Genomic DNA, 14,818 nt, shown 5'->3' on the forward strand with positions numbered 1-14,818 from the left:
TTGCGGTAACAAACTCTATATTTGCAGAACGCCTTCCTTTTGTCTATTGGGAATCTTCCACCATTCAGTTTCACTGGATGACTGCACTGGATTCTGGTGTGATGAGGGAGGCAGAGAAAACCTTTCTCTATCCGCTTTCTCCATGCCATGCCTAATCTTACACACCTCAACCAACTTGCTTGCCTTTTCTGTAAAAAAACAAACCACCAACCCTGCCTGCCAAAGTGGCCGGTGGGGGATGGGGGACATTGGGATGTGGCCCACTGGTAAAACTGAGCCCCACCCACCCCGCTCTATGCTAACTGGCAGTGGCCCCCCAGCCCACCCTGGAGATGCCCCTGGAGACTGAGCCTGGGACCTGCTCATGCCACTGAGCAACAATGGCCACTCTGTGCCCCCAGCGCCCTCTGCTGAGCCACCCCAGGATGCTGCCTCCCGCTTTTCTGCAACAGCTTACCTCAGGCCCGAGCCCATACTGGTGGCTGTAGGCCAGCATGGAGAGGTCGTCGAAAAGGCGCAGGACAGTCCGGCAGTGGCTCAGCTGTGCCGACACCGCCAGCAGGCTGCGGCCAAGGGATGACTCCGTGGGGTGACTCCTGGCCGCCAAGGCTCCTCCGGCCAACTGGCAGCCATAGCAGAGCGTGCGCACCTTAAGGAGCAGGAGGGAGGGAAGGAAGGAAAGCACATATGAGGAGCCACGTCAGGGTACAGCCCATGCGAGTCACACTCAGAGCAGACCCTCAAAATCAATAAAGCTAAACCAACTGACCTCTTGAAGTTAATGGACCTAAATTAATCCCGGCCATTAATTCCAATAGGTCTTTCCTGAGTAAGTGGGTCACAACCCATTGCAATGAATGAGCATGAGGGTGTCTCCAACTCCATGCTGCTCAGAGCAGACCCACGGACATTTATGAGCCTCACGCCCATTGCTTTCAAGGGCTCTACTCCTAGGAGGAGTAACATCGAATACAACCCCGTATTTTTCAAATGTGTCAACTGCTTGTTTAAAAAAAATGAACAGAGAGTTTTTGTTTTATTCTGTAAGAAGCTTGTTGTTGCTTTTTACCCCACAATATTATTTAAAACATTTAAAAAAATAAAATAAAAATACACATGCAGCCCTGCTGGAAAACCCCAGTACTAATAAATCTACTGATTAAGACAGATTCAAAGGATTAATTTGTGTGCCACACATTTCTTGAAGGGTCACTTATGTTTAGCAAACATCCCACAAATGACTCGTATCTGGGAAAAAGGTGTGTGGGTTCCAAGGAGGTTTGGGTTTTTGCCTCTCTCTCCTTCATCCAGTTTGTTTGTTTAATTTTTAAATAGAACAAAATGTGTTGATTGCTTTTCAAAAACAAAAAAGAGACCACAACGCATGCACAGTAAGATAAGAAAATAGCCATTGTATTTATTTTTAGCACACTATATCCTAAACTAGAGGCCTTGAGTACCCTGGGGTAAAAATTTAAAATGTGACAAGACAGGGTAATGTTAACCCTCTCTTATTCACCCCCTACCCCCACCCCCCATTTTCTGTATTATAACAATGAGATCTTCCTTCTCACGTAAGAGCAAGAGGCCAGATCCCAACTGCAACCAGACCGGTCCAATCCCTGCTGGGAATATCCCCTGTCTGCCACCCTGGACAGCTGCTGTCAAACAATACAGAGCTAGATGGTCTGCGGCGGCTTATGTCCGTTCCTACTTAAATCAGTGCTTTATTCAGAACCATGAGGACTGGGATCTTAGTTTAGTGAAAGGGCCATAGATAGGCTGGTGGCAGAGCACTTGCTTTGTATGCAAAAGGTCCCCAGGTTCAATCTCTGGCATCTCCAGGTAGGACCGGGAATGTCTCCTGCCTGAAACCCTGCAGAGCTGCTGCCAGTCAGTGTAGCCAGTACTGAGTTAGATGGACCAAACGTCTGACTCAGTAGAAGGCAGTATCCTAAGCTCCAGGGTGCAGTCCTAACCTTGAGTGCACTAATTGCCCCCAAAGACACACACTCTCATCCTCAACCAGACTGGCTTTTGAGGGTTGCAGCTGACTAAATAATACTTAGGAGACCCCATGAAAGCCACAGTCTCAACTAACTTGCTTCCATCAGGCTCTGGGAGACAGGATGCTTGGCTGAAAGACCAGCAACCCCTCTGGCTCCTCCTTCCCTTCCAGCTGGTCCTCACCAGAAACCCTGCAGCTGTGCAGTGCAGTGCCCGCCCTTTGCTTTTTCCTCCTCCCTCCAAGTCCCCTTTTTCTTTTGTGCTGTGTCTTCTTTTTTTAAAATAGATTGCAATCCTGAATGCATCTTGTCACTGGTAATTTGTTAAGCGCCCATAGGAGCCTTGGGGTGGGCTGGGACTGAACCTTGGGGGGTGTTTTTTTAAAAAGATGCTTTAAATAAATAAGCTTAGTTTCTTTGAGTTCAGGGTCTGTTCTGATTATTATTAGACTATTCTTAGAGGCATCCTCCCATTAAGCCACGCCCTTTATCGAGCCACGCCCACTCCCTGGGCCACGCCCCTTTAACGGGCCGCGCCCCCCGCTGCCCTTAGCTGGGGTGTGTCTTTCTGTCCCGCCTACATTTCCTTCTCTTCCCAGCCGGCTTCGGCCGCGTCCCTCACCACTAGGTCTCTTCCCCGGTACGTCTCCAGCCCCGAGACCAGGCCGCTGAGCAGGCCGTCCGCACCTGCCGCCATGGCAACACTTCCGGTTAGCCGCACCCCCGTCCAATCCGCGCCGCCGAACGCTGCGGGGCCTATGAGAAAGGCAGATACTGGGAGAGGCGGAGGACTACAAGCCCCAGCAGGCATTGCGCGAAGTACTAGTAGCAAGAACGGGAAGCTGGAGGAGCCGAAAAAAGAAGGCGGCGGAGGGGGGGGGGAGATTGAGAAAGGGAGGAGGGGGAGGAGGAAGATGAAGATGGATGGACGAAGGAGGGGCAGGAAATAGAAGGGAAGGATGAAATAACTGGGTCCAGCAGCATTCGTCCTACTCAGAGTAGACCCACTAACTTAGGCCAGTCCCATTCATTTCAGTGGGTCTACTCTGAGTAGGACGAATGCTGCAAAGGAATACAAACATTAAAAACAAGAATGACAACAAAACCGAAACGAAAACCTAAAAATACCATCCCAGGAGATGTATGGAACTGAAGTAAAAGAGAGAAAATAAATCAGTGTATTTGGGAGGGGGAGGGGAGAATAGAAGGGAACCAAATATAGGGGTGGGGTGGGGGAGGGGGCCACTTCTGCATCCCCCCTCCCCCCAAAAGAGGGCACAAATCTGCATAAAGTGTGCTCATTTATCTGTAGATGTGCAAATTCAGAAATAGTTGCCATAATTTAAATAGAAATGTAATCTAGATGGAAATGACTATGATCCAACTGGAAATGCAGGCGGCAAAGCCCAGACAGCTGGCTCAGCCTGTTTGCCAGTTTGTGGCTGGGCCACCTCCAGAGCCTCCCTTCTCAGGGCTCCCTTCTTTAAACCCAATTTGGAGTTGAATCCAACTCGGTCAGACTTGGAGTAGACCCACTGGGCTTTAAGTCAGTCATGGCCATTAATTTCAGTGGGTCTACTCTGATGCACAAATGCGCCAACATCCTTCATTCCCTTGAGCAGCTGATTCCAACAGTTTGGGAATGATCTGTTACCAAAATTGGTTGGTAACTTCCGTCCAAAACATTCAGTTTCCTGCCCACAGTATATCTGTCTTGTCTGGTTTAAGCTTCAGGCTGTTCAACCTCATCCAACCCCCCCCCCCCTTGGACAAAATGTGGGACCATACCAAAACTTGTGATGCCCCTAGATGCAAAAGTGGCACCTAGGAACCAGATTGTTTGCTCCTAAGCACAGAGCAAAACGTCTATTTCTTTTACTGGCAAGCAAATGGAAGTGCTTGACTTCAGCCTCTTAACAGCACGTGGGCTTACAAAAATTTGGAAGTTACAACTGTGGCTAAGTCTCTCCTCAGATTCATGGAAAGAGAAATGTCATCCTTTGGCAGATCTCTGTTTACACACAGAGTGGGTGGTGTTAACTCAGGACACATGACAAGTCAAACCTAAACTGAGTCTCCATGGTTACTGTTTGCCTCCTGTCACTGTGCTGTGTTCTTGAGGCCGATTTGGTCAGCTGGCATGGTGGCACGGAACGTCCCCAAACAATCCAACTGCTCAGGGAACAAGGGGGGTGTTGGCATGTTTGCAGGCCAGCTTCTCTGAGGGAAGGGCGTAATTATCAGTTTGGCTGGGGTTTAATCCCCTGGGCAGAGGCCCCAACAGCAGGCGTAGCTTTACATCTGAGACTAGGAAAAGGTCCCAGGCAGTTGGAAACAGTGGGGCAGCATGAAGGGTCAGTGAAGAACCTCAGAGAGAAAGGGAGATAAAGTAATTCCACATACTGGCTTTGGACTAATTAGCCAATTAGTTCTAGCATACATAGAACTTTATTCTTTAGAGATTCCAGAATGGGTAGCTATTGCAGCAAAGCATGAAACAGATTAGTCAATCATTTCGGCATAAACTTTTGTGGGTTAGAGTCCACTTCATCAAATGCATGAAGTGTTATTGAGAGGCATCACATGAGTGTTTCATTTTATGTGTGGCTTGTTTTTCTGTATCCTGCTTAGAAATACAAATGGTTACATGGTATATAAATGACTTTAAACAAATAAATATGTATGTTACACTTACATGCGTGGAGAGAGCGAAAGCAAACAGTGAGGTCAAATTGCTATGAAAATGCAGGAGTACAATTTAAAGTCAGCATTCACAGCAGCATCAATTGGTGCTAATACTGTCTTTTTATAGATGGGCCAAAGAATAATGGGGGAGATAGAATCCCTGCCCCAGAGTGCTTACAGTCAACAATGGTAGGAGATAATAGAGACAATGGGCGGGGGGGGAGAAGGGAGGGGAGGGGAGTTCCAGAACTTTTTTTCCAGAGCAGGAGCATAATGATATCATCTCTAGGAGTGCCAGGGTAATTAGACAGATTCTCCTTGCTCTGGAATGAGATGATAATGAGGCTTTCAACTTTGCTTGTGACAGATTGGCCTGGGCAGAAATCAGAGGAGGAAAATAACTCAAGCAGAGGTTGGATACATCTTTCCTTTTCTTTGATGGGTTCCTGCTTTCCACTTGCAGTTTAAATAGTGATGTGCCTTCTTGCAAGGTAGCTTGCATATTTCTAATTAAAAGTGAAAAGTTGTGTGTTTCAGTGGGCTGAAGTTCAACGGGTTTGCAAATTTAGCCTAGGCGGTTGGAAGTGAGAATTGCTTGAGTTCAGGGGTTCTTTCTCCCAGGAAACTGTGCCTAGTAGTCACGCTGATACTGATGAACATTGGGTTATGAACTGTTGTGAGGGGACGGGGTAGAATAATAGATCAACACTGGCCCGGCGGCCTTGATTATTGTGCATTCATGATGACTTGTGCTCATGGAGGTATCGGGGTGGTTGTATACAGTCCCACTTTCAACACTATGTGCGCCTGCAAAAGTCTCAGGGCGGACATCCTGCTTCATTTCCAAGCAATGCATGTCCCTGTAACATCCCATCACTTTTCATACCACAAATGTTCTGGTTTTATTTATTTATTTATTTATTATTTTGATTTATATACCGCCCTTAGCAAAAATAGCTCTCAGGGCGGTGAACAAACAAAGTAAAATACAATATATCATAATAAAAGACCACAAAAACATATACAAACAAACAACAAAAAACACGACAAAAATGAAATACAGCACAAATTAAAGAAAATACAGATTAAAAGATTAGAAAGGTTAAGAAGATTAAAAGATTAAAATGCCTGGGAGCATAAAAAGGTCTTTACCTGGCGCCGAAAATATAGGAGTGTAGGCGCCAGGCGTACCTCTTCGGGGATGCTGTTCCACAACTCAGGGGCCACCACAGAAAAGGCCCTAGATCTGGTGACCACCCTCCGGGCTTCCCGATGGGTTGGTACCTGGAGGAGGGCCTTAGATTCTGAACGAAGTGAATGGGTAGGTTCGTAGCGAGAGAGGCGTTCCACAAGGTATTGAGGTCCCACGCCATGTAAGGCTTTATAGGTCAAAACCAGCACCTTGAATCTCGCCCGGAAGCAAATAGGAAGCCAGTGCAGACGCGCCAGAATAGGTGCTATATGCGAAGACCGACTGGTCCTCGTCAATAGTCTGGCAGCCGCATTCTGCACCAGCTGAAGCTTCCAAACTGTCTTCAAGGGCAGCCCTACGTAGAGCGCATTACAGTAATCTAATCTTGAAGTTACCAGAGCATGAACAACGGAGGCGAGGTCGTCCCTGTCCAGATAGGGGCGTAGTTGGGCTACCAGACGAAGATGGTAAAATGCATTTCGTGCCACCGAGGCCACTTGGGCCTCGAGAGACAAGGAAGAGTCGAAAAGAACCCCCAAACTACATACCTGTTCTTTCAGGGGGAGTGTAACCCCATCCAGAACAGGGTGAACTTCCACCATCTGAGCAGGGAAGGCGCTCACCAACAGTGTCTCAGTCTTGTCTGGATTGAGTCTCAGTTTATTAGCTCTCATCCAGTCCATTATCGCGGTCAGGCAACGGTTCAGCACATCAACAGACTCACCTGAAGAAGATGAAAAGGAGAAATAGAGCTGCGTGTCATCAGCATATTGATGGCAACGCACTCCAAAACTCCTGATGACCGCACCCAGCGGCTGCATGTAGATGTTGAAAAGCATGGGGGACAAGACCGACCCTTGGGGGACTCCACAATGGAGAGTCCATGGTGTCGAGTGATTTTCCACAAGCACTACCTTCTGGTGACGATCCGCGAAATAGGAGCGGAACCACTGCCAAGCAGTGCCCCCGACACCCAACTCCGCGAGTCTCCCCAGAAGGATACCATGGTCGATGGTATCAAACGCCGCTGAGAGATCAAGGAGAATCAACAGAGTCACACTCCCGCTGTCCCTCTCCCGACAAAGGTCATCATACAGGGCGACCAAGCCTGTTTCTGTGCCAAAACCGGGCCTAAAACCGGATTGAAACGGATCTAGATGATCGGTTTCATCCAAGAGCGCCTGGAGCTGGCTGGCAACCACCTGTTCCAAAACCTTGCCCAAAAAAGGGACATTCGCCACCGGTCTATAGTTGTTCAAATTATCTGGGTCCAAGGAGGGTTTCTTTAAAAGAGGTCTCACTACTGCCTCCTTGAGGCTACCAGGGACTACTCCCTCCCTCAAGGAGGCATTAACCACTTCCTTGGCCCAACCGGTGGTCCCAGTCCTGCTAGCTTTCACTAGCCAAGATGGGCAAGGATCCAGAACAGACGTGGTTGCCCGAACCATTCCAAGCACCTTGTCCACTTCCTCAAGCTGCACCAACTGAAACTCATCCAATAAAGAAGGACAAGGTCGTGCTCCGGACACTTCAATAGATTCATCTGTCACAACATCAGAGTCAAGATCCCTGCGGATACATGCGATCTTATCTTGAAAGTGTCCAGCAATTTCGTTGCAGCGGGCTTCAGATGTTTCCATAGTATCGTGGGGGCCAGAGTGTAAAAGCCCACGCACGACTTTGAAAAGCTCCACTGGGCGGCATAGAGATGATCTAATAGAGGCAGCAAAATAAAGCTTCTTTGCTGTCCTTACCGCTTTTGTATACAACTTATTGGTGGCACTTACCAAAGCATAATTGTATCCACTGGGAGTTTTCCTCCATCTGCACTCCAGCCTCCTCCTCTCATGTTTCATCGCTCTTAGCTCCGGAGTATACCACGGAGCTGTATGAGCTCTACACCGGAGGGGGCGCGCGGGAGCGATCGTGTCAATAGCCCGGCTCATTTCCGTATTCCACAGTGCGACCAGGGCCTCAACAGGAGCACCGGTCCTATCAGTCGGGAAATCTCCCAGAGCCCTCTGAAAACCTACGGGATCCATCCGGCTCCGGGAGCGGATCAACTTAATAGATCCTCCACCCTTGCGGAGGGAAAGAGCTGCTGTAAGTCTAAATCTCAAGAAGCGGTGATCTGTCCATGACAATGGGGTAGATGAAAAACACCCCACCACCAGATCACCGTCTCCATGTCCAGTGGCGAAGATCAAATCAAGAGTATGTCCCAACACATGCGTTGGGTCAGTAGAAAATTGAGACAGCCCCATTGTTGTCATGGAGGCAATGAAGTCCTGAGCTGCACCAGATAAGACAGCCTCGGCATGGACATTGAAATCCCCCAGTACCAAAAGTCTAGGGGATCTCAACAGCACCTCCGAGACTACCTCTGTCAGCTCAGCTAAGGAAGCCGTTGGGCAGCAAGGTGGACGGTACACCAACAGTATTCCTAGTCTGTCTCCCTGGCCCAATACAAGGTGGAGACATTCCAGACCAGTCGCCGTCTGGACAGGGTGCCTGGTGAGAGGGAAAGAACTCCTATAGACCACAGCGACCCCCCCTCCCCGGCCCTCAGATCTACCACAGTGCTGAACCAAATACCCGGGTGGGCAAAGCTGGGAAAGAGCAACTCCTCCCTGATCACCCACCCAGGTCTTGGTTATACATGCCAGATCGGCACCCTCCTCCAGAATTAAATCATGGACAAGGGAGGTTTTATTATGTACCGACCTGGTTTATTTTTGGCCTCGCTTTTGTTGCGTTGTAGCACAAGAGAGGCCTGCTCCAGTGTAATAATTCGGTTACACTGGGGAAGCGTCACAAGGCAACTAATACAATGGAGTGATGTGCGGATGGTCCAGTTTAAATCCACCACAAATGCATTAACATGGCATCAGTGACATGTTGTAGAAGAGGACACCCGCAAAACACACACACATACCAACCATACCCCAGTCTGGAGGGGCCCTTTGCCTTGTGGAAATGCATCGCTTTTATTAACCGTCTTACCAAACAACATAGAAAGCAAAACTTTAAATGATGTTAGGAAGTGAACAACAACACCAGTCTGGAGAAGGGGCCTGGGACTAGCCAGTTGCAGGCTCTCAGCCTAACCTACCTCACAGGGTTGTTGTGAGGATAAAATAGGGAGGGGGAGAATCGTGTTTGTATGCCACCTTGAGCTCGATGGGGGAAAGGTGGGATATAAATGTAACAAATAATTAAATAAATAAGCAGAGCCAGGTGCAAAAGGTAGAGAATTAGAATTAAAAACCACAAGGGGGCCTTTGAGCATCTTCAGAGCCTAGGAATCTGTTGTCAGGACCCCAACAGAGCTGAACTCTGTCCTTTCCCCAAGAGAACACTCCTTACTTCACTTCATCTTATTTTGGCGCAATAAATCATTTTTGTTCTTGCTGTTGTTAGACAGTTGGGAGTCAGAGGTCATGTCCACACAATGTATTGAAAGCACATGGCTTCCCCAAAAGAATCCTGGGTAGGGAATAGAAAGTCTTGTCAGTTTCTCAGTTTTCCAGCCTTCAGTTCTGTTCTCCACATTTCTGCAGCAATCTGTGAATTTCTTTTATAAATCCTCATGAAAATTCTCTGGCGTTTTAGTGCAAATTTCTCCAAATAAACACATTTTTCTAGGCGGTTTTGACTCATGTACACATTTTTGCAAGCATTTTCTCGCCATATAATGCCATTTTTGTATGTTATTTTCACTCACACATTTATTTTAATGCATGCTTTCCCTTAATATATGCAATTTTGTAAACATTGTTGGTTCAGCGAACTACACTGCAAAATTCAGATAAGTGCGAATTTTGAAGGGTGGCTTTTGTGTTTCAGAAAGTGCGAATTTGATAGATTTGGATTCAAATGCAAGCTGAGTTGAATTTCTCGCCCATCCCTAATCCTGGGAAATGTAGTAAGTTCAGTCTGCCGGGAATTGCAGCTCTGTGAGGGGCCAACGCCAGTTCTCCAGATTCCTTAGCCAAGCCGGATGTCCCCAGTCTGCCTTCTGCCTTAGGTAAAAGACGCTGAAAAGGCTTTCTTAACATTGCTTGTGAAAAGGCATGGCAGATGGAGATGTAGTAGCAAATCCTAATCTGGCTCCAGATGTGTTGTTACTGGTTTTTCCCACTGTAGGTCGTGCCGTGAATAATATGCAGTGAAAATGTCCCTGGGCTGCCAGTTGAGGGCAGTGGAAGCACACACCAGTGAACAACCCCACTTTCCTTTTCTAAGAACTTTGCAGTACAGAGTCAGGGTTTGCTCAGGATTCCAAGAAAGGAGAGTCAAGGGGTCGTCTCAGGCTCCAGAAGAGCTAAGGGTCGCCAGCCTGGTGCCTTCCAGATTTTGTTGGATGAGAGTTCCCATCATTTTGACCTTTGGTTATCCTGGCTGGGGTTGTAAAGTTTTGGGTTTTTTTAAGGAGAGCCCAGCAAGCGGCAGCTGGCTCTGGCCAAAGGGGGCCCATTTAGCCCAGTATTGTGTTCTCAGCGTGGCCAACCAGACAGGCCCCAACAGGAAGAGGTCCACAAGCAAGGCCTGAGCGCAAGAGCAGCATTGTCCTCACGTGCACCTCCCAGCATCTGGCATTCGGAGACATCCTGCCTCTGACACATTTCCACCCCCCACAAAGAAACAAGCATTGAAAACGGACCAAAGAATTCCAAGTGAAAAAAGCAAGGGGCAGAAAATGAACGAGTGTAATCTGGTTTTGTGCGTCTGTTTCCATCACAAATCTTGTGGTGTGTCTGTTTGCCTGTTTCCATTCTGGCTGAATGATTTTCTCTCATTCTCCTCCACAGAGGGCGGAAGGGAGGGGGGGGTGCCACACGCCAAGGCTTCCCTCGCTCTGTTCCTGGTGATGGTTTCCTCCCGTGTGACCGGAGCGCACGTCGCAAACGTTGTTTTCAAACTGTAGAGCCTCATAAAAGCCTCAGGATTCACAAGGAGGGCTCTGCCCTGTGTGGCACATGCCGAGAGTGTACACTCATAACACTCTTCTCCATTTCCAGCCATAAATCTTGAAAATAGGGCAGTGGGGCAGGTGCTTGGATGCTGTTGGGGCACTATGGCCTGCAACCTTCTCCCTGCTCTCAGGGGAAAGGGCTGTAGCTCAGTGGTAGAGCACAGCCCAGGTTCAGTCCCAAATGCCATCTCCAGCTAGGGCTGAGATCCTGTCTGCAACCCTGGAGAGCTGCTGCCAATCAGTGTAGACAATGTTGAGCTAGATGGACAGTACAAGGCACTTTCCTAGTTGCTGTTTAAATCCGCCCATGGGGACTGGAATCTTGTTTTGTTTTGAAGGGAGTTGCCATAGCTCAGTGGCAGAGCATCTTTGCATGCATAGAAGGCCACAGGTTCAGTCTCCAGAGAGCTGGGAACGGCCCTCGAGTCTGAAACCAGGAGAACATCTGTCTGTCGTTGCTCTATCTAGGTCAGGACAGCCTACAGCAGGGGCTCAACCTGCGGGATCCATGGATGGGCTTCAGGGGGTGCGTGAATCAGGTGCAACACAACCAATTTCCAGTGCAATCAAATTAATCATATTTATTTATTTCCTAGTTCCCATTTAAATCAGCCCTTTATTCAGAACCAGGAGGGTGGGAATCTTGCATCATTTGTACGGGAACGGCCACAGCTCAGTGGCAGGGCCCCTGCTCTGCATGCAGAAGGTCCCAGAGTCAATCCCCTATGGCGGCATCTCCAATCGTTGCTCCATCTAGGTCAGGATAGCCCACAGCAGGGGGTCTTAACCTGCAGGGTCCGTGGATGGGCTTCAGGGGCTTTGTGAACTGCGCGAAAAAATTATTTCCATTGCAATAAAATTAATCACATTTTTAATTTATTGGGGGTCCATAGCTTTCACCACATTCTCAGAGGGGTCCATGACCCCAAAAAGGTGAATAACCTGTGGTAAATACTTCCCAGTCCTACCTGGAGATGCCATTGGGGATCAGTCCTAATGGGAGTTGTAGCCAGAACATGGCCATGCTGACTGGGTCTGATGGGAGTTGTATCCCACAACAGCTGGCAGGCACTACTTGAGTTCTTCAGGTGCTGTCAGGCAGATGTTACAAACAGCTTCACGGTGGACTCCCTTTCTCCCAGTCTGGGAAGCGGTTAAAAAGGAGGCCCCTGTGAGCCGGACTCTGCAGATGCCAAGGAACTTCATGAGAACTCTAAATATTTTATGTGCATAAATACCCTTTGGGGATCTGTCCCCCCCAAAAAAATCTGTTTTTAGGACTCAGTTCTGCAGGAGGTGTAGGATTCTGCAACTGTCAGCAAGAAGCTTAACATTTGGAACTTTGGAGATGCCAGAAAATGAACATCTGGGGACCTTCCTCATGCCCCCAGAGCTGATCTCCTCTTTCCCAAAAGGAAGCTCCCCCCATATACAACTGAAGTGCCAGGCAGAGAGAGGCAAATGCCTGAGCGCATAAGCACATGAGACGCGGCTGTTCCCTTCCCAGCAGCAACTTAAAAAGGCAGTCCACACAGGGACACTTCTGGCCAAGGGAATCTCTGGCAGTTCTTGGCTCCGCCGGGTGCTGAAACTGGTCTGCTCTGGTGCAGACGAGCTCCTGAGCCTCCAGATATGCAATGCCATCTCTCTCTCACTCTCTCTCACTCTCAGGGTATGGCAGACCTAAGAATGAGCCAACGGGACAAAACCTCCCTCCTCTCTGCTGTTGCCATTGCCTCAAACAACCCCTGGCTTCTGCAGATTTGGGGCTGACCTCCTCACTGCTGACCTCCAGGTTGTTTCTCTTTCCCCTCCCCGCAAATTCCTGGAATGGCAATTTGTTAAGGGTGCTGGGAATTGTAGCTCTGTGAGGGGCGAATGACAGTCCCCAGGATTCTTTGGCAGGGGAAATGTGCTTTCCATGTACGGCATGTTTGCAGCCTAAATCTCCCAGTAAGTAGGGGACCAAACGTGTCCAAGATCTGAAATCTTTTCTTTTTGAAGAGGCAGGCCACTCACAGCCCCTCCTCCTCTCTCTCTCTCTCTCTTGAGCCTAAATGGCTGGCTTCTGCCCTGTCAGAGGCCATTGGTGGGATTGGCAAGTGGGAAGAGTCCCTGCTGCACTCGGGACCTGCTCTGGGCTTCCCAGAAGAGGCTAATATGGTTGGCCGCTCTAAGGACAGGAGCCTGGACTAGATGGGCCCCCTTTGGCCTGATCAAGCCGCTGAAGGGCTATTCTTAGGTTGTTGTGTTCGCTTAAACACACACACACTTTGACAAAGAGGCAGGCTGCTCCGCTCAGATCAGGGCCGTGCCAGAAAATTCTGGTTCCTCCGTTTGCAAGTGAGAGACTGAAGAATGCAGCGGTAATCTGCTCAGCGATGCCTCCAACCTGACATCGCCTGCAATCCTGTGCACGTGTCCACTCAGAAACCAGCCCAGCTATGCTCAATGGGACTTCCTCCCAATGAGGCTGCAGCCTCGGTTTGGCGTGAAAGTGATGCTTGGCCATTGGAGTGCACTGAGAAATGGGGTCCCTGTTTATCCCACATGCCCTACACATCTGTTTGTTTGTTTGTTTGTTTATATCATCCCAGTAGGAGCCCAGGGCTATTTTCTGCTTCATTCCCAGCTGTGTTGGGAAGACTGTGCTTGTTTTTAGCATGTTGCATTTAAGCACCGAGGAAGCGCCCTTCCGGCAGGCCAGGCTGGCCCAGAATTGCCTGCAGTGCCTGGCAGGGGCTGCCCAGGGTTTCACATTCAGGAGGGGGCTGCATTCCCAGCCCAACCTGGAGATGCCATTGGGGATTCCTTGGAGATCAGCGAGCATCAGCGGACAGACCACTTCTGGTGCCCCGGCCGAGTTGCCCAGAAAAGGGCAAAGAGAGGAGAGAGTGAGCGAGGGAGTGGCTGCTCCCGGGAGGAATCTCTGCTTATGTAAGGGGACAGGCTGACAGGACAGCAATGGGCTGAGGCTGTGTGTGCAAAGTCAGGAGGTGTTTATGCCAGACGCAGAGGGCCCAGCCCAGGAGCACATCCAATGCCACTTTGCAGATGAAACAACAGCACCCTTTTTGTACTTGCAGTGACCCTGTTGCTTCTTGTGATGGGCAAATCAGTCAGTTTCAGTTTATTTTGGGCTCCTACTGGGAGGAATTTTATTATTATTATTAGTAGTAGTAGTAGTAGTAGTAGTAGTAGTATTTCACCAGTCTTCAGTGGGGAGGAGAACTTGGCTGGGAGGCCAGAGTCTGTGAGTTCAAATCCCCACTCGTGTCTCCTGGGTGTCAAGGGCCAGCTGCAGATCACCCCCACAGGGAGTGGCTCAGGGGTTATGTGCCCTGCCACCTGCCCCCCAGTTGGCAGTTGCGGACAAGGAAGGGGCTAGCTTGTGCAGCTGTGGCAAGTTGAGCAGGCCCTGGCCAGCTGGGGAGGACCAGCCTCAGAGGAGGCCCACCCCCTCTGAATACCGCTTACCACGAACACCCGATTCATAGGGTCACCATAAGTCAGGATCGACTTGAAGGCAGTCCATTTCCATATCATTTGATTAAAAAAAAGTCCTCATGAAGATTCATCAGCATTTTAATGTAAATTTGTTGTATTACACAAGTTTGTATCTCATTTGGCTTAATATGCACATTACTGCTGGGTGATTTCCCTTTAAAATAATGCATTTCTGCAATGTTATTTTCACTGATATGTGCATTGTTATGCACCCTTTTACTCCAGACATGCATTTTTTGTGTGCATTATTTGCATTGCAAAATTCGGAGGAGAAGGGCAGATTTGAAAGAATGCGAGTGAGGTTGGTTTGCCTTGAAATGTAGACAGAATAGAATTTCTTTCCCATCCCTAGTTCTACTCCACCCCAAAGCTCTGTCCAAGGCCGGCTCCTCAAAGGCTCTTAAACTCTCTGCCAGAGCTTGGAAGTAACTAGTTACAAGTAACGAATTACTT

General features: G+C 48.9%; 1 protein-coding gene across 5 annotated transcripts in view; it reads right to left on the reverse strand.

The window, feature by feature from the left end:
- PEX11G (peroxisomal biogenesis factor 11 gamma) overlaps nt 1-14,818 on the reverse strand; it is a 54,643-nt gene that overhangs the window by 4,421 nt on the left and 35,404 nt on the right. For 4 of the 5 annotated variants that reach the window (XM_061601358.1, XM_061601360.1, XM_061601357.1 and 1 more), the window contains 2 exons: nt 2,629-2,762; nt 458-649 (listed from right to left, as the gene is read on the reverse strand). In XM_061601358.1, the coding sequence (XP_061457342.1) occupies nt 458-649; nt 2,629-2,762 (326 nt within the window). The remainder of the gene's footprint in view (nt 1-457; nt 650-2,628; nt 2,763-14,818) is intronic. The other variant, XM_061601361.1, reaches the window with a different exon arrangement.

Source organism: Rhineura floridana, chromosome 18, assembly GCF_030035675.1.
Source record: "Rhineura floridana isolate rRhiFlo1 chromosome 18, rRhiFlo1.hap2, whole genome shotgun sequence".
Classification (NCBI taxonomy): Eukaryota; Metazoa; Chordata; class Lepidosauria; order Squamata; family Rhineuridae; genus Rhineura; species Rhineura floridana.